Genomic DNA, 20,380 nt, shown 5'->3' on the forward strand with positions numbered 1-20,380 from the left:
TATATATATATATATATATATATATATATATATATATATATATATATATACTTAATTGCCTCTGAAGTATTTCTGAACCATCATTTGTGTGTGATATTGCAAAATTCAGTATGCTATATACTGTAGTGATGATGATGGAACAGATATGGAAACTAGTACAGAAAATAAAAAGCATAGCAATTGAAGGCTAAGGGATGGATTGTGAGAGAAGGAAAGAAAATCGGAAGTTCTGACTCTCAAACAAGAAGTCCTACATACTCTATTATTAATACATTATCAGAAGCTCAGATATAAAAAATATGCAAAACTGAGTGAAGTTTATACTCACAGTGTCAACAGCACAGTCTGTCCCAGAAAGATCCAGGTGCATTAGGGAATTAGGTTGAGCCAGGAAAAGGTATAGTGCCTAGAAGAAAGAAAACACACTAAATGTTGTATTTGGTCAAAGACAAATACAAAATATTTGGTAAGGCATGGCAATACAAGTGATACAAACACAGTCTGAGCAACTGAAAACAAGGATATTGGTTTGAGTTGATTAACAGTGTGGGTGCATGGAAGGTGCTTTGAAGCATTGGAAGCTGTATGGCTGTTATACCCTTAGCAGGATATAAGCCATATAGGTTACGCTACTGTAGCAGTGATCAATATGAAGAACATCTCTTATTAACTCTTATACTATCTTCAGCTATGACTTTAAAATGGCCTGAAGAAAAGGGTATTAGCATGGTGGTGTTTCATATACATGAAACTCTCTGTGTCAGAAAAACTTCTGTATGAATCACAGCAGTTATGGAAAAAAATAGCTATGCATTTCAACCCTACTAAGACAAATGTGTCAAACTGTGTTTTATATTTTATATTTATTTATTTGACATTTGTTGACCAGGAAAGTCCAACTGAGCTAGAACCCTTTTTGGAGGCCTGGGGAGGAAAGCTCCACAGAAGAACAAAACAATGTTATATACATAGCATGAATGAGAACAATACAAAGCGAATAGAGTGTGTTATGTAAGTGTATCCAACAGAAGTAGATGCATACAGTCAGAGAAAGTAAAATACATTAGAATTAAATGCACACAATCTAAAAAGTACAAACATTTCAGTTGAGATGTAAAATGAGGTAAGTTAAACATATAGGTATATACATTTCTCAAAGGCAAGTTGGACAGAATTCAGCATTACCCTGGTTAGTTGTAGAGGTTAAAGGAGTAGTTGTAAACAAAGCAGGTTTATGATAGGGGGAGTGTAACAGAGGCTGCAGTAGAGTGGTTGTGAGTAGTAGTACCAGAGGACAATAAGGATATGAGTGAGTGGTGTTAATTAGGGACAGTGGTTCAGACTGAGCTTTTTGCAGTGACAGATCCAGGCATTGAGCAGTTGTTCATTTAGAGATTTTTTGAATTCACGTGCATGGGGTTAGTTTCGGATGTGCAAGGGCAGTTTGTTCCAGGCTAGGGCAGGATTGTAGCTATACAGAGTATGGCAAATAGATTTTTGCAGCTTGTAGGTTTCCAGAAGTTGTTGGTCAAAGCTTCTAAGTGTTCTGGAAGGATTATAAAGTGAGATGAGTGAGGCGACAGAAGGATAGATTGAGGGCCTGTTAAGGATAGAATGAATGACAGAGAGATGGGAGAGAAGAAGATGGTGGGGGGACTCTACCCAGTTTAAAAGTTTGACGGATTGTCAGTGATGTTCATTTGAGGTGTGATTATCAGGAAATCTTGCTACTTTGTTATAGGTGGATTCAAGTGCAGGGGCAAGAGAGAGAGTCTAGAGTCTTTGTGAGAAATTTATTATTTCTGTAAAGTAAGCCAAGTTTTTGGTGTGTTTTTTATGCAATGGTGGACATGAAGGTTGAATTTGAGCTGGTCATCTATGGTGACTCCAAGCAGTTTGGCCTGTGTTTCTGCAGTTGAGAAAGTGTTGTTAAGAGAAGTAATCGAGTAGGTAGGTTTAAAATGTGTGAGAGATTTTTTTAGGAATAAAAGAAGCTTGGTCTTCTTAGAGTTTAGGATAAGTTGGTTATTATAGAGCCAGTTTTCAATAGAGCTAAAGGAGTTTTGGGTGGGGGCATGTAGGTCAGAGAGGGTGTCAGAGGTAGAGATGACTGAGTCAGCATATTGTATAAGAGAGGAGTAGGGACAGGAAGTATGTAAGTAATTAGTGAAGACATTAAATAGTAGGGGGCCAAGGTTTGTCTCTTGAGGAACCCACATTTTGATGGGAAGAAAGGGAGAAATTGCAGAGAGCCATTTAACTGGTTGCTGTCTTTAGAGAGAGAGATAGAGAACCAGGAAGTGGTAGTACTGGAAAGGTTGAGGTCAGAGAGTTTGGAAAGTAGCATAAGGTGAGAGAGAGTATGAAATGTTTTGGAGAGGTCTACAAGGAGACAAGAAGTAAGTTTGTTGTTATTGTCTCTGGCTAGGGACATTGAGTTAGTGAAGGTGATGAATGCAGTAGCAATGCTGTGCTTGGCACGACATCCATGTTTTGTGGTAGTGAGTAGGTTTTCTTGGAGTTGCTTGTGTACACATTTTTGTGTATTTTGGAGAGGGGGGCAGTATTGCTTTGGGCTGGTAGTTAGATTTCCATGGAGTTGCTGCCTTGATGGATAGGTGAGGTAAAAATTGTTTCCAGAGTGAGGGTACAGTGGATTCACCTACAGATTGGTTTATAAGAATGGAGATGGGGAAGGCTATGGCGTTAGCAGCTAATTTAAGGAAGGATGGAGGTAGGTTGTCCACAGATGAAGAGCATGGCTTGAGCTTAAGTAGGAGATTTTTCTATGTAGCTGGTAGAACAGGTTGCAGAGAGGAGGAGTTGTTTGAGAGAATGGTGGGATCTGCATTAGTTTACAGATAGTGTCAGTGAAGTAGGAGGTGAATATGGTGGTAGTTTCAACAGGAGTGTTATTTGGACAAGGGTTAGGTGCTATGGGGTTACCAGGGTGCAGGATTTGGCTGACAGAGTTCCAGATTTTATTTGAGTTATTATGTTGGGTTGTTTGGGATTTGTGGCAAAAAATAATCATAATTGACTTGTTTTTTGGTAAGGTTGCAGAGTTCTTTGTAGGTGGATAAATTGTTTTTTGGTAAGGTTGCAGAGTTCTTTGTAGGTGGATAAGGAATTTAGTCTTAGTCCAGAGTTTCCAGGCATTGTCTCTTTTCTGCATAAGAGCATGAGCAGATCAGGATAACCAGGGTGAGTGGAGAGATTTAACTCTTGTTTTCCAGAGAGGAGCAAGAGAGTTTAGTATGCTTAAGAAAATGTTGAATTTTTTGTACTGCATCGTCAAGTGGTAAGTATGAAAGAAAGGACCGGTTTATAGAGGAGAGTGTGCTATTTAGTATGTCAAGATGGAAGTTTGGGAGGCTACTGCAGTCTTTGAATTTGTGAGGCATTGGATGGTGTGGAGTGAATCTTTGGAAGCAGATAAGAGAGTGATCAGTAGAGTTTTAGGATGGTGGTATGGGGCAGGATTTTATAGTAGGATCCAGTCTATGATGGAGCATGTGTTGTTGATTTGTTAAAGTTGTTAGGGGTGGTGATGAGTTATGAGAAGCCATGAAGGTTGATGCTAGAGCTAGGGGAGTTGGAGGTAAGGGATAGCCAATTGATGTTGACATCTCTTAGGAGGGTAGTTTTATTGGCTATATTATGTGTGAACCAGGAGAGAATGTGTTCTTAATACTGGGATATTGTCACCAGGGGCAATATATATTACAGCTTGGATTAGTGTTTTGTAATTATTTAGTTTGCAGTTCACAGTTAAGAGTTCTGCAGAGAGAAACTGAGGGTGTGAGTTGGCTATAGGATATAGGTTGAGGTGTTGGGAGTATATTAAGGCAACACCTCCACCTTTCTCTTTAGGTCTGTCAAGTCGAAAGATGTGTAACCAGGGGGAAGGAATTTTTTATCTAAGATGTGAGGTTTGAGCCAGGTTCTGTGAGAGCTATTATATCAGTATGGTAGATCCCTCTTTGCCTGCAACACTCCCAAAATCTGGAACTCACTACCAAGCCAAATAACTTTACCACCCCCATTATTCAATTCAAAAAACTCATAAAAACCCACTATGTAAACAACTGGCTTTGCTCATGCCACTCCTCAGGTTAATCCACTCCAAGTGATTGCTGCATGAATTCTGTTCAGAACAAACAGTTTACCCTGAAAGAATGTTAACTTGTTGATACTTGACTTACAGAACTTACAGAACTAATAACTCCCTTTACTAAACTTAACTTATAGAACTAATAACTCCCTTTACTAAACCAGCACACATTACCTAATGTCTTAAACAACAGTGTGCTTCAATGTATATTATATGCATCACTACTTGTCTACTTTTATGAATTGTTAATCTCTACTTTACTGTGTATTCATACAATATTTCCTACATATTTGCTTTATTTATTTTTTTTTTTCTCTCATGTATTATAATTGTATTTTGGAGCTTTTCTCCCCAGGCCTCCACTGAAAATAGACGTGTGTTCAGTCGGACTTTCCTGGTAAACAAATGTAAAATAAATATAAAACTAAAAAAAAAAAAAATCAGGAGAATAGCTATCCATCAGTGCATTGAATTCACTGATTCACTGCTGTGAATGTTAAGAGAGAGGAATGTTAGATGCTTAGATGAGGAGTTAGGCAGGAGGAAGGTAGGTTGAGTAGGTTGGTAAGTGGGAGTGTTGTTTTTCCCATGAAATACTCAGCCTTTGTGAATAGGCAGCAGGAAGTTAAAAAACATAACACATACATTTGAAAATGCTTAAACAGTTTGTGAGACATTAATGCTCTCTCCTTAGAGAGATTAATGAAAGTTGCATGCCAATAAGGTTGTACTTTGGTTAGTGAATAGCAGGCCCTAAAAACAAATAGGTACTCATTAATTCAACAGACAGATTCACTAGAAAAACAAAGGGAAACCAGGCACTCTTCAACTGATAGCACAACTTTGTCTGGTTCACCTTACTGACAACTCAAGTAGAGCACATCTGAAAGAAAGCTTTTTAAAATGTACTGCCCTTTCATCAGCCCTGTTTGCAACATCCCATGACTGAAGAAGAAGAAAGGTCATAGACATGCAGCGAAATTAAACCATTTTGACAGGCTCTTATCTCAAACCCATAAGTATACTTGACAGGCAAAGAGGAAAGGGATATCTCCAGGAAATATTAAATTGTACAAAAAGCAAGGGCTGTCATAGGCATTGAACACCAATGGAGTTCACCTATTACCATGTGTGAATCCTCTTGAATGGACATCCCCCACTGGATTCTGATAGAGAAAAACAGTCCTCTCCACTTAGAAAAGGTGCCTAATTGTCAGGCATTTTCCTCTTCCTTTCTGATAGAGCAAAGCAGGGAACTTTTTTTCCTGTGGAATTATGAACAGCTCATTATGTTTGCCCCATTGAAAGAAAGCCAGCTTTACCACGTTGTAGTGAAGATCTCATTCACAGAAGTTTGCAGGAACCCTCATCAACTTAATCTACAAGGCAGCCTCGGATTTTTTTAATATGCAATCTCTAAATTAAAGCCCGGATAGATGTCCCTGTTAATTTCTGAAAAGAGAGTAGGTATAAATATCCTCCTAGCTGATACAAATGAATCTCATTATAATGAACCTGTATTATAATGAAACCCTATTTAAAACAGGCCCTGCTAATAGAAGAGCTTTTAGACAAAGTAATCAGACTTGCTATAGCAATTGTAAATTAGGGAAAATGGTAATTTATCTTTTCCTGAGGATTTGCAACATTGGAGAATATGAAGGTATCACCAAACACCATGATATTGGGGGATTGCAACTACTCAAACATTGACTGGGAAAACTACTCAAGTCCCAACTCTTTCACCCAACAGTTCCTGGAGTTTATAAACTCAAATGCCATGGAACAACTGGTCACCACTCCCACAAGAGGGGACAACATATTGGACTTGGTCATCACCAACATGGGGGCTCAATGTTCCACACCAGAGGTAAACCCCTCATTGGTAAGATCAGACCATACACTAATCACAATGGACATCCACATCCCGACCCCACCCCAGCCAAGGAAACCACTGTGAAAAATTTTGCAGAAGCAAACTTCACACTTCTCAGGACCGAGGTGGAAAGTTTCAAAGCCCCCGGGCTAATGGAAAATGCTACCCAAACCACAGAATCCTTTACAAATGCACTCTATGAGCACCTACAGGAATGCATGGATTGTGCCATCCCAAGTAAAACCAAGACTCACTCCTCCAAAAACAGGAGACCAGTCTGGTGGACCCCGGCCATAAATAAGCTATACAACAGAAGGATGAAACTATTACATGATAAGGCAAAATCCCAAAAAGGGAAGGCATCCCCGATCAGTACTAGCAAGAAACTTCGATCCCTCATAAAATCATCAAAGGCTAGCTTTGAAAGAAAAATCACCAAAGACTCTAAAGATAATCACAAGGCGTTCTTTAGCTACGTCAAGAATCTGGGTGGCAACTCTCAGATCTGCTCCAACTGGTGCAAAATGGCACAAAATACACTGAACCCACTGATATTGCCAACATCCTGGTGGACAGGTTCAGTGCAAACCTTACCCCCCCCTTCCCTCCCAAAAGGGCCAGTGTCCATCCCAGAAGAATGCAGTCCCCCTGACATCACAGACACACAGGTGAAAGCAGCCCTTTCCAAAGTAAAAAACACAGCATCAATGGGACCGGATGGTATCCAGGGCTGCGTCTTACACGAGCTCCAAAATGAACTAAACCCTCACATAAATTCACTGTTCCAACTCAGCCTTACCACAGGTTATGTACCCAAAGAATGGCGTACAGCAACAGTGATCCAGCTCCACAAAGGTGGCGCCACAACAGATCCCTGGAACTATCGCCCTATAAGCCTGACTAGCCTGGTCTGCAAGGCTATGGAGCACATCATCATTGATCTCATAAACAAAGACATTGGGAACCTCCAAACACTGGACCCTACCCAATTCGGCTTTGTTAAAGGCAGATCTTGCCTCTTAAACCTAGTTGACTTCTGCGAAATAGTTACCAAAGCCATAGATGAGGGAAAGGTAGTCCACACAGCCTACCTGGACCTCACAAAGGCCTTTGACACAATACCCCACTCTGGCATCATAAATAAGCTTACCAGTTTAAATATTAAACCATATGTCACAAGATGGTTGCAAACTGGCTCAGGGATAGAACTCACATGGTCAAAGTCGCTGGTGCCATGTCCGACTTTAAACCGGTTACAAGAGGCGTCCCACAGGGCTCAGTCCCGGGAACCCTCTTGTTCGGTATATACTTCTCTGAGGTACAGGCAAACATGGGATGACAGTGGCTTACCAAGTTCGCAGATGACTGCAAACTGGGAGCCATAATCAACTCGCCGGTTGACACAAGCATCCTCCAGAAGGGCCTTACGGAGACGGATACCTGGTGTCAGAACCATGGCCTCAAGCTAAATGCCAAAAAGTGCATAGTCATCCCTCTTGGGAAAAACATAGTGCCCACAAACTACCACATAGGAGGTAATCCACTAAGTATGGAAGAAGTAATTAGGGATCTGGGGACCCAAGTAGATAGTAACCTCTCCTTTGACAATCACATTGCCAAAGTGGTTAGAAAAACCTTCTATATAGCTCACCTAATCACAAAAGGGTTCACATCTAGATCAAGAGAGGTCATTGTGCCCCTCTACTCATCGCTCATCAGGCCCATAATTGAGTACAATGCCCCATTTGGGATGTACCTTACCCGACACCTGCAACAGCTGGAGAGACCTCAAAAATACCTCACCAAGAGGATCGTTGGCCTCAAACAGATGCCCTATGCAGCTCGACTAAAGAAACTCCAGCTCTACTCAGTTGCTTACCGCCTACTCAGAGGCAATCTCTGCCTGACGTACAAGGCCATGTCTAACCTGGAATTGTTGGACATGCTCCACCTCAAGAAAACCAAATCCATTTGAGCTACACACCCCAGGGATTTAAACCTTAGCACAACAATAAATAGGACATGCTGGAGGGATAGATTCATATCCCAAAGGCTTCCCTCGCTCTGGAATAGAATCCCAGTTCATGTTAGGCAGAACCCCTCGCTGACCCTCTTAAAGTGAAATCTTGATGAGTGGATGGGAAATCGTAAATTTACTCCTGGGATCAGTTCTATGGCCCTGCTGGACAGAGGCTCAGCAATCTAGTCTAAAAGGGAGGTGAAAGCCAACACATTCTGGCTAGGCTTATAAATGCCCTAGGGCAGATAGCCTAGTACCTACCTATGAACCTATGTTTCATTTAAGCAAACTAATTTGTTTAAAAACTTAAGCAATGGCATTTATGCTTATCGGCAGCCTGGTGTTAAGCCAATTAAAATTCTCATTGTCAGTAGGTGTTAAGCAATAATTAACAGCTAATTTAAGAATTACCAAACTGTTAACAATATGAAGGATTTTAAAGCTGTTTTCCCCTTGGATCATTTCCTAACACTGAAAGATAGCAAATAACTTAATTAAATGAACTGCACTGCATACACATTTCATAGTAAATAGAATTAGTATTTTTTGCCTTTTGTTTTATTTATTTTTTTGCATTAAAATACATAAGAGCAGCTAAACTTAGAGGAAAGGCAGCTTATACCATGTAGTGTTTCTCTGGGGACGCTTAATGTTAAAAAATAAACATCTATCACAAAGAATCCAAAATTATAATTAATTTAGTGAGCTTAATTGTTCAGAAGTGCTCGTTGTTTGGTGACTACACCAGCGAGTTCCAATAATATGCTTACAGCTAAGGCAATCCTCTGCTAAAAAGATGAGAATAAGTATTATTTTGTACTTCTGTTGACAAATCTGATTGAATTTTATTTGTTTCCTGTGATAGTTGCTGCATTTTCTGCACTTTAAATAAAAAAGTACTTTTCTACTGCTGCTTTAAGTACTTATAACACTGTATCACATAGTTCTAGTGCTGTTGTACCTAGACTGTGTGGTCTTTTTACATTTGGCCTCCAAACCAACCATTTTACATTAAAAAGGTTTTTTTTTCTACACTCTTGTGGCAGAAGTGTGCTGATCTAAACCTATGCGAGTTGGGGATTGCTGGTGGACGTTTTGTGTGTTTTCCCTGATTGGTAGTTAGCTTAAAACCTGTTCATTTTGCCTGTGTATAACCCTTGTGTTTGAGAGATACTGCTCTCCATGTAGTAGCAGTTAGCAGTGCCCTAATGCCTTGAACATAAAACTTCCCTAGAATAACTATCACTGAAACTGTACCCAGCCCCCTGCTGCTCTAGGAGCCACTGAGTTGCGTGCTAAGCAGCATCGCTCAGTTGGTTAACCTTGAACTACACAAAGTATAGTTCCTACTCATAGTGTCTGTGCTACCAATACAGTCCAGTCTAATTAACCAATTTCCTTCCCTGACAAAACCCACAGTAAGAACCTGATATCATGGATGGGCAGTCTCCTACAATCTTTGTAGCCAACCTGATGGAAAGGGCACCCTGGGGCAATGCAGCAATTGATTCATGCATACCGATAACCACTTAATCCTGAAACAAAAAAAATATATATATATATGAGAGATGTAGTTATACCGTGAATATGGAAGCAAGACTCTCACATACAGACAAATCAGATGCTAAGCAGGTTGTCAGTACACATGTCACTTCCCACACTAAATAAGGATTTGACACATAAACCCACATATGCGGAGATACTCACTAGTAACTTACCAGAAAGTCAGAGACCTCCCAAACGCCACCTTCAGAAACTACATATACACACAACAAAGCAAATAACAACCACAACATATAATAATACACATGCCATGGTCTCAACAAACAAGCCTATAAGGTGAAACACCACAAACACTATCATATTGGTCATAGGAGATTCCATAGTGAGATACATGGATGTCTCCCTCATCAAACTGGATTAGGAGTATGTTACAATTAGCTGCCTGTCAGGTGCCAGGATTCATCAGACCACATAAGCACTTGAGTCACTCAGCTACAAGTACCAGTATGACTCTGTCATAGTCCATGTTGGTGGGAATGACCTGGACCAGATGCAAAAGACATGACTGATCTCTCAGTTTGTGTGTCACAGGCAAGTATGAACCTATCCTTTGGCAGTATTCTACCTTCACCAAGAATAATGCCACAATATAAACAAAACCCAAGGAGTTCCAATATTTGCCAGCTTGGGGGGACATGATCGATGAGCCACATTGTTTGCCAGAGTTCATCTGCATCTGTCACTTCTAGACTTTTGGATACCGGCAAAGGCTTTAGCACCCCTATAATGCCTTTTGTAGGCAATGTGAAAGTAACCAACCTACCAATGTAGCAAAATCTTCTCTTGAAAAGCTCAAGCTCAAGGTACTGCTGCTTAATGCTAGTAGTCTAAACAAGAAACTGCACTACCTTGGAAAATGCTGATATCTCTGCAGTCACTGAGGCATGGTTCAAAGCTGCAGAAATCACCCCGGCTGTGTCCATACATTCAGACCACCAACTGAGCAAGAAAGATCCAAAGCAGGAGGTGTATCCGTCTACATAAAGGATAAGTATACCTCAAGACTGGTCAAATAGTATGATGCTCTCGAGCTACTCCATGTCCAACTAACCATAGGCAAAATCCCCTAATACATCATCGCTAGCTATAGGTCCCCCAACATGAACCAGGAAAAACATACATATTTGTACCTACTGGAGTCACTCAACATGCAGGCCAATACCTTACTTATGGGTGGTTTTTAACTATCCTACCATTGACTGGGGAACATACACAACCATTAACATGTAGGCTCAGAGGTTCTTAGCTGCAAATACTCTGGAAGAGCTAGTCAACACACCCACTAGGGGCTCAAATATCCTGGACATAGTACTCACTAATATGAAGAAGCATTGCACCCAAACCCCTCACCCACGTTATGTCTTCTTTGGTAAGATAAGACCACAAAATAGTTTCCTTTGAAATAAATATAACACCAGATGTCCCATCAAACTCAAAAACATAAAAGAATTTCTCCAAGACAAATTATCTCCTACTAAGTGATGGCATAAGAAATTTCAAAGCTCCCCCAAACCCAGAGGTGTACACCAATGCCCTGTATAACCTCTTAAGCAGTTGTATAGCATTGGCAGTAGCCGACTGGATTAAACCAAGATCTTGTTAAAAAATGGACCACTGGTATAAACAGGCTATATAACAAAATAAATAAACTAATGTCCAAAAATAAGTGGGAACAGGGTCAGCAGAAGAAGAAATCCCTCACTAGTCTAAACAAACTATGCAGAAATCTGGTCAAGTCCATAAAAGCAAATTATGAAGCAAAAAGAACATCCCTAGTCAAGGAAAATCACAAAGCATTTTAAGTACTTCAGAAATCTTAAGGGGAATACACAGCTATGTAAAGAGCTGGTTGTGGAAGGCACCACCCATACTCAACTGGAGGAAACAACCAACCTGCTAGTTGACAGATCTGGATCAAACATCAGCCCCCTCATCTCCAGCAGTCACCCCCCAAAGTATACTAGCCACCATTCCTCAGCCTATTATCTTAAGAGAGTAGGTCATCTCTGCACAATCTAAAGCTAAAAACATGCCATCAATGGGCTCTGACATTATCCCAGGTTGCCTTTTAAATAACTTAAAACACGACCTAGCAGACCCACGTGGATCTCTATCTAACCACAGCTTCCAAATAGGCCATGTTCAGGCAGAATGGAGGACATCAACAGTCACCCCTCTGCACAAGGGGAAACCATCAGCTGACTCAAGGATATATAGACCCATACGCCTGACTAGCCTCATCTGTTAAGGTTATGGAAAGAATCATCATGGACCGTATCAACAAGGTCATCTCCAAACGTCTGGATGCAACCCAGTTCAGAGTCATTAAGGGTAGATCATGTCTGTTAAATCTGTTTGGAGACGGTCACCAAGGCAATGGATGACTGTGCATACAGCCATCCTGACCTGGCCAAGGCATTTGATTCACGTCCCTACTCAGGTATTATAGACAAACTGTCTCAACTGGGCATAAACCCCTATGTCACCAGGTGGGTAGCCAAATGGCTCATTGACATACGTCTTAGAGCATGAAATCTGGACAAAGCCATATATAAAACTGTGACAAAAGTTCAAAAATAGGGAGACTTTTTAAATACTGCTCTTACAAACTTAGAAGGTTAATAGAATAACAGGTTTGGCATTGGCATGAATTTTCTGAAGGACATGAAGTCTGAAACTCAAGTGCCTGTCATTATTTTCTAACCTCAGTCATTAATGACTTACCACTAATTTGATGGAAAACCAAAATTTTATGAAAATGGACCAAAACATGAAGCAAAAATCTGAACATTCTGTGAAAATCTCTATAGTTGAGAGGTATGCTCATTGATAGGACACATACTATCAAAGTGGGTGAATTCACCAGGAGAAAGAGGGCAGTTACCAGTGGTGTATCACAGGATCCTGTGCTAGGCCCTGTTCCATTCAGAATTAATTTCTCAGAAGTCAAGGCAAACACAGAGAGCCTTTTGCTGACCAAGTCAGCAAATGACTGCAAATTGGGGGCAATCATTGAATCCCTGAATAATACTGATATATTGCAGAAAAGTTTAATGCAGACAAATGACTGTTGCCACAGCCATGGATTGAAACTAAATGCAACAAAATGCATAATTATTCCCTTTGGGAAAGCAAATACACCAGCTAATTATAATATAGGCAGCAACACCCTAACTGTAGACCCAGTGGTATGAGATCTGGTTATTCAGCTTGACAGTAATCTGAACTTTGACCACCATGTGTCCACAGTGTTGAGAAAGTCTTTCTATGTGGCACAACTCGTAAGTAAGGGCATGACATCCAGATCAAAGGATGTTATAATGCCATTGTACTCGGCCCTCATCAGAGCAATAATTGAGTACAATGCACCCTTTTGCAAGTACCTTACCAGACATCTGCAACAGCTGAAGTGGCCTGAGAAATTTCTCATCAGGAAGCTACAGAATATAAAAACAAGTCCTATGTAGAAAGATTGAAAGCTCTATTAATATATTCTGTATCCTACAGGCTACTAAGGGACAAGCTGTGTCTAGTCTACAGGGCAGTCTCCATTCTGGCCCTGATGGAAATGTTACACATTCATAAATCAAACTGTACAAGGGTCACTCATTCCAAGGATCTTAACCTAGCCTCTGACATAAATAAATCATGTTGGAGAGTTACGTACATCTTTCAGAGACTACCCCTTTCTGGAACAAGCTTCGCATTCATGTGAAGCAAAGCCCTTCCCTGAGCCTCAAGTTCAACCTAGATCAATGGATGAGTAATTATAAATTTACCCCTGGGGTGATGCCCATGTCCATCATGGACAGAAGCAGGTCATATTAGATGCCATAGCGCAGGCTCATACGGAAATTTTACTAGGCCTGTAAGGGAAGGCCTTGTAAACCTAGTAATCTCCCATGAACATATGGACCTACAAGTTCTCCAAAGGTAGTTCATTGTAGCAAGGTTTCCAGTATATCCTGGTGGAGGTATGCTGTCCCTTCAGGCTACATGATGGCTTGAGGACAAAGTACGGGCCAAGAGTGGAAAGCAGAAATAACCAGTCATATCTTCAGTTCACTAAAATACTGCAACAAACACCATGTTCAGAGATGCTGACTCTGTTATGGAGTTTTTAAAGACTAACCAAAGACTGCCCAGGGAACAGCATTACCCTAAGCTTTGTTGATGGGGGAAGTCACCAGACGCAGTCTTGATATATATTTTTCTGCATTAAGAATACTGCATCCTGGCAAACCACTAAAGAGTTCTTAAACAAAAGCATAGCATGTAAACAACACAGCTGCAGCTGATATGATGTTCAGGAACAACAGAGAAGCTAGGACTAAACCAATATGGGAAACTGACAGGGTCAGCTGTGACAAAACATGAGGTCGGTCCGCAGGAGAAAGGCTCTCAACATAAAGGGTTCTGTACCAATTCAGATAAATATGATGGATCAAGAATACAGCATAGAAGTGTCTATGATTTCAAGAAACCTGAAGATGAGGGAGACAGTGCATTTCTTTGCTCAGTAACCAGCAATTATTGTTTCAAAACCAGGATTTATTTATTTTATTTGACATTTATGTACCAGGATAGTCCAACTGGGTCAGCAGAACCAGTTTTCAACAGAGGCCAGGGGAGAAGAGCTCCAGATACAGACATGTATAAGAAAAGAAACAGCACATTTACATTACAGCTTAATAGTATAGAAGTATAGGTGTTCCAAAAATAAGTAAGATATCACATAAGATATATGTACATATCGGGCATTTGCACATTTCTGACTTTTGTATATTACTGTCTGTTTTGTAATATTGCATGTACATTCTAATTGTTTTATTTTATATTTTATGTATTGTTATATTGTGGAGCTTTTCTTCCCAAGCCTCCACTGAAAACGGGTTATTTTGGCCCCCTGGACTTTCTGGGTAAACAAATGCCAATCAGTAAATAAATAAATAAATAAATAAATATGTTCAGATAATACAACATTCAGAGACTAAGCGGTTATTGCATGACTTAATATAACAATAATGAGAAAAACTTTTATTTTTTTATACATGGTTGTATAGGGTGATGAGAAGGGGATCAGAGAGACATTATTTTTAGGAGGTTTTAGTTATTGAGTTAGCAATTTTAGTTAGTAATTGATTAAGATTAGTTAAACAGATTAAAGTTAGTATTTATTAAGATTAGTTCTTCAGATAGAGTTGTAGAGTATTAAGCAGTAGCAGGATCTAAGTATAAAGGATAAAGTAAAAGTAACATTAACCTGGAGTGGTGCAGGTGCACAGCCATGTGTTGTTTAGATATTGTTTTAACAAAATTTTGAAAGTTGCTAGGTTGAAGACAGTTTTAGTAGCTAGGGGAGAGAATTCCATACTTTTGTAACAGAGTAGGCATAGAGACACTGTCCTGTTTTTTTTTTTTTTTTTTTTTTTTTTTTTTGAGGGTTTGTAGATTGTTAGAAGTTTTTTGTCCTCAGACCTTAGGGTTCTGTTTTGTTGGTAGGGTTTGGACTAATTTGCTCACAGCTGGGCAGGCAGAGAGTTTATACATTAAGTTGTGTACAGTTAATAGCTGTATATAATGGAGTTGGTTGAGGTGTTCAAGCCACTTTAGGTCTAGAAGTGATCGACAGTGCTGTGTGCAGTACTTCAAGTTACTTGCAAACTTTGCTACTTTGTTGTAACACTGTACCATTTTGAATACTGGCACCATAAAGCGGGGAGGGGAGCAGGAAAGTTTTAGCCTGGGTGACTTTAGTTGAAGTGCTTAGGAAGTGTTTGTTTCTACAGAGAAGTCCTAATTTCTGTTGAGTTTTCTTAATATTTTATTGGATGTGGAGGTCAACTTTTATTTGATTATCAAAAATGACTCCAAGCAATTTGGTGTGCTAGACTATTTCAAGTGGGATTTTTTGGGTGGAAGAGAATAAGTTTTTTTGGGTGGGTTAAGGAATAGCTGAGCATTTGTAAGTCATGTTTCGATGGCAGTAAAAATACTTGTGTGTGTTGAATAGTAGTTCGGGAAGTGTGCAAGAGCTGCAGACAATAATGGAAGCATCTGCATATTATATGACACTTCCAGGGGATGAGGAAACGGCTTCTTTCCGATCATGTAGGTAACTATGAAACCACTTTACTGTGGTATGGGAAAAGCCTAAGCAAGAGGATGAGTCCAGAAGTAAGGTGTTAGAAATTGTGTTACAAGCTTAAGAGTGGTCAAGAAATACTGCAGATACATAGTTTCTTGCTTCTTTACCCTAGTTTCCTGCTTCTATACCATGTTCACGGTGTCAGCAAAGGATACTAAAGCTGTGGATGTGCTATGGTCTGGGTGGAGGCCATGTTGAATCAGTGTAAGTAAATTATTTTGCAGTAGGTATTGCATTAGCTGTTGGTGGATAAATCTTTCTAGAATTTAGGAAATGGGAGACAGAATAGATATGGGATGGAAATTGTCAAGTTCTGTGAAGTTCCTTTGTGGATGGGGATTATATGGAACATTTTCCATATGCTAGGGACTAGTGATTCTGATAAAGATCTATTTATTAGGATACTAATTGGGTATGAAATGGAGTCAGTGGCTGGTTTACAGTATTGGGGTGGGAGATTATCTGCTGAAGTGGAGCAGGTTTTACATTTTTGTAATAGCCTTCTTATGACAGTTGTAGCTTTGGGATGAAATGAGAAAGTGGGTTGAGTTATCAGTGTAGGGTTTATGTCTGTTGAAGTGGGCATGATTGGAGTTAGATGAAGAGATATTATTGGTGGTGGTAGTGGAGGTGGAGGGTGAGGGTCTGGTGTTGGTAGTGTTTGTCAGTAGGTCAACTATGGATTTTATAAAGTGCTTGTTGAAGTCTTCAGCTATTTGGGATGGAGGGGCATCTGATTTTGGGCAATATTCTTTGCTCATACCCAGGTTAAGTACGGTTGATATGGAAGACCAGAATTTTTGGGGGGTTGGTTTTATGTTCAAGTTGAAGGTGGGTGTAGTATGAATGCTTATCTTTGTTCGCTAACTTTTTCACATTGTTGAGAAGTTATCTGAAATGAATGAGTTTCCTCACTTTTAGTTTGCTTCCAGGCATCCCGAGCTATGTCTCTTTGTTTCACAAGGTTTTTGCAAGCTTTGGGTAGCCGTGAAGCAGTATTCTTTTTAATTCTGTTTGTACATATAGGGGCTAGAGTATCGAGTATACGCAGAAAGGTGGTATTGAAATATTGCACTGTTTCATTGAGAAGAAGTTGTTTTAGGGGTGCCCAGTTTATTTTCTTAAGTAGAACATTGAATTTTTTTGACTGAAATTACTCAGGTTTTGGACAGATTGTAGTGTGTATTTTTTGGGATGGTGTGTGTTGGTTGTAATGGCAAATGTGGAAAGATGGTCACTAAGAGAATTTGGAAGGGTACCTTTGGAAGAAAATTTGAATAAATGTGGTACTAGAATCCAGACTAGTGTAGGCTGGTGAGTAAAGTCTTTACTGCACCTAGTGGGGCTTTTGATGAGTTGTGAAAAACTATAGAGGTTAATGCTGTTGAGGGTGAATCTGATGTGATAGTTTGCCAATCTATGTTTACATCTCCTAGGATAATAGTCTCATGTTTGACTGTTTGGGAGGTCCAGGACAGTATATCTTCAAGAACAGGTATGTTGTCCTGTGGGAATATATACTACTACGATCCAGTCAGCATGACAGAAAGTAGGATTTTGTTTTAGTGTAAGGTGCTAAGTTAAGTGGGGCTACTCCTCTGCCTTTCTTTTGGGATCTATCTAATCTAGATATGGAAAAATTGGAGGGTGTTCCTTCACAGTCTTTTACATTAGAGTTTAACCAGGTTTCTGCTAAGGCTAGTATGTCATGTTTATATTGATCTATGCAGGCATATAGTGAGGATATTTTGTTGCATAGACTTTCGAGGTTAAGAGTTGTTATAACTTATGGGGTTAAGGTTAGTAGAAGGCCCGGGGTTATGATGAATGTCTCCACTTATTCAACAGCAGATATAAATAACAGTCTATTGCGGTTTTTATGTGAGGTGAATGGGAGAAGTATAAGGTAGGGTTTACTGTGTGTGTTGTGGTAAAGAGTTTGGGAGCTGAGACAGAGGGAAAGGTAAAGAGAAATAACTCGGGGGAGATGTTTGAAAAGTTGCAGTGATTAGGTGGATAATAGGTGGTGGAGGTGTCTGATGTGTAATAATGTACAGGAACTTGATTATGTTGTAGCAAGGGTAAGGATCATTAGTAAAGAGGTTAGACAGGATACAAAAAACAATGCTATCATGGAGGTAAGTTAAAGAAGGCTAATAAGGATGAAGTGATGGTAAAGTGTAGTGTTAGATGGAATAGAACAGTTGGAAAGAAGGATGTAGTGTTGCAAGGGATGTAGTACTTTAAGGGCAAGCATTCTGGAAGGTGAGTGAAGGAAATAAGTGATTGTAGTGTTATATGATTGGCATTCTGAGATTGTGGGTGCAGTCCTTAGAGTTTAAAAGTAGGAGTAGAGGGGGTGGGTGAGAACTGGGGTGGGGTAGAGGAGCAGAGTGAGCATGAGCGGACCGGGCTGGACCCTGGTCGCGGCTGCTTATGAGGCCACAGAATCAAACAGTAAGGTGCTTAATTTTATGGCTTCACTTTAGTTGGGTATTAAAAACAGAAGAACCAACCTTTAAGATATTGCTAGTGCGAGCACGGATTTCTGCATTCAGTAGGGTTTGATGTTACTGGTTAATGTATCAGATCGCCAATTAGTATAAACAAATTCAGGATACAAATGCAGATTGATTTCTAACAGTGGCAGACAAGTTGACTTCAGCTGAGCCAAACTATCTAAGGATGCAGAGTTGGTGGGGGGTGGGGTGGGGCTAAAACTGGTAACTGTAGGAAGAGGGAATGATTGCTGTGTTACTGCTTATACTGCAGAGTGTAACACCAGTAAAAAGCAGTAAAGAAGAGGCATGAAGTGACAGAAAGGGGTGGGGTGGACTACTTGATCCCAGTGATATGCTACAGATGACTATGAGGAACAGGAGAATAACAGGTATAACACTGTTGTGAGTTAAACATACATATGGCTTTAAAAGAAGCTTGTGCCGTCAAGAGTCCATAGGGGCAAAGTTGGTGAGAGTCTTGGGTATTAGCAGGGTGCTTTTGCAGTTTGTGAGCAGAATGGGCTTAGCACCTAAAAATAAAAAGGAGGAGAGCGGGGAGATTAGTATACTTACACGTCTACTGTAGCTATTATTGTACAAAATATAAAGAGGGAGAAAATAACAGAAGCTGGTGATAACTGTGGGAAAAGAACTATTAGGACAGAAGGACTAGCCAGGAGAAACTGTGAGCGATAAATTTAAGGCAGTATGGTGAGATGAAAGTTAAGGGTTAGATAAGAGATGCATGTGGAACAGCATAGGTTCATAGAATAGAAACAGAGGAGGGAGTCGTAGGGTAGTTTGTGACAGCAGGAAAGCAATTAAAGCAATTACTGTGTATTTAAGAAAATAACAGCAGTAGCTTCAACATATGGACCAAGACTGCAGTTGAGGCAACACAATGAGCAATAAAAGCAGGATCCTGGGCTTATGAATGGTACTTTCCAGAAATTAAAGATATCCATCAAAGATCACAGAGGCTGACAAGCAAAAAAGTAAACCTTATAAATATGACTGGTCTTCCTCACTCTAAAACTTATGGTGGAACAAAAAAAATGTTTCCTGTGACACAGGGTTTGAGTCCCTCAACCCTTCTTTGCCTAATGAGTGACCCTGATCAAGTTTATTAAGCAAATTTTCCCCTAGCTCAGCTTTGAAAAAAGACTGTGTCCAGTAGGCCTACCTGGTTAACAAATGGGTGTTTATTTAATTTACATCTATACATCTTGCTTGTTCAAAGAGCACATCATCACTCCACTAACAGGCAAGGAATGAAAAGAAAGACTGTAGCCACAAAAGATGACACATAATATTCCAAACAAAGAACACAAATTTTCAGGATGGATCCCGACACAGTGGACACTGAGCTCCTTCGTTATCCTACCATGGCCTTTTCAGGACTGGGAAGAAACTACAATAAAAGTTTTTGCTTTCCCTGTTTTGGTGGAAGCAACCAATTTCTTCATCTCCAAGAAATAGAGAAATAACAGGAAAAAGATAAATTACTGGTATGGTTATTTAAAAAACAGTAAAATCATCTCTGGACTGGTCTGACAGAGTAGTATTTCACTACAAGCTGAATATATATGTAAATGCTGATGACAGGATACCAGATGACAGTGAACAAAGGAACCACCAATCAGGACTTATTCTCCAGAATCAATGAAGCCTGATTAGGTAGATTAGAAATGTTTATAAATAAAAGGCCCATCACTGGAATGAAAGTATAGGAGAATCTCTTTAAAAGTTGCTACAAGTTTTATTAGCTGAAGAAATGTAGCTTTTCACACATTACAACACTGTGACTGTAGGAATGCTGTTTAGAAAATAAAAACTAGAATTATGGTGATCTTAGTGATGTTGAAACCCATCAGTCATTATAGGGGAATCATCCCTTTCTCAAAGTATCTTTTACTTCACGGTGTTCATTAAGTCATTATTTCATTGATAACCGGTCCAGGTTGGTGGTCTGGTCTCATCTACCAATCACTTTTGGCTAAGATCCAAGCTCTTAGGGAAGGCATATAATAGTTTATCACAAATTCCAGCATAAGGGCATTTCACAAATGTGTACAAATACAGCATGCATTCAGCTATTGGTCAGCCCAGTCACAGTAAACTTGACAAAATACATATTTAGCAAGGAACACAACATATA

General features: G+C 39.8%; 1 protein-coding gene across 1 annotated transcript in view; it reads right to left on the minus strand.

The window, feature by feature from the left end:
• Window positions 1-20,380, minus strand: part of CARMIL3 (capping protein regulator and myosin 1 linker 3) — a 3,552,770-nt gene that overhangs the window by 855,798 nt on the left and 2,676,592 nt on the right. The window contains exon 14 of the mRNA XM_044058175.1: window positions 329-406. Within this exon, the coding sequence (XP_043914110.1) occupies window positions 329-406 (78 nt within the window). The remainder of the gene's footprint in view (window positions 1-328; window positions 407-20,380) is intronic.

The sequence above is a fragment of the Protopterus annectens genome, chromosome 16.part0 (assembly GCF_019279795.1).
Source record: "Protopterus annectens isolate FY-2018-M chromosome 16.part0, PAN1.0, whole genome shotgun sequence".
Classification (NCBI taxonomy): Eukaryota; Metazoa; Chordata; order Ceratodontiformes; family Protopteridae; genus Protopterus; species Protopterus annectens.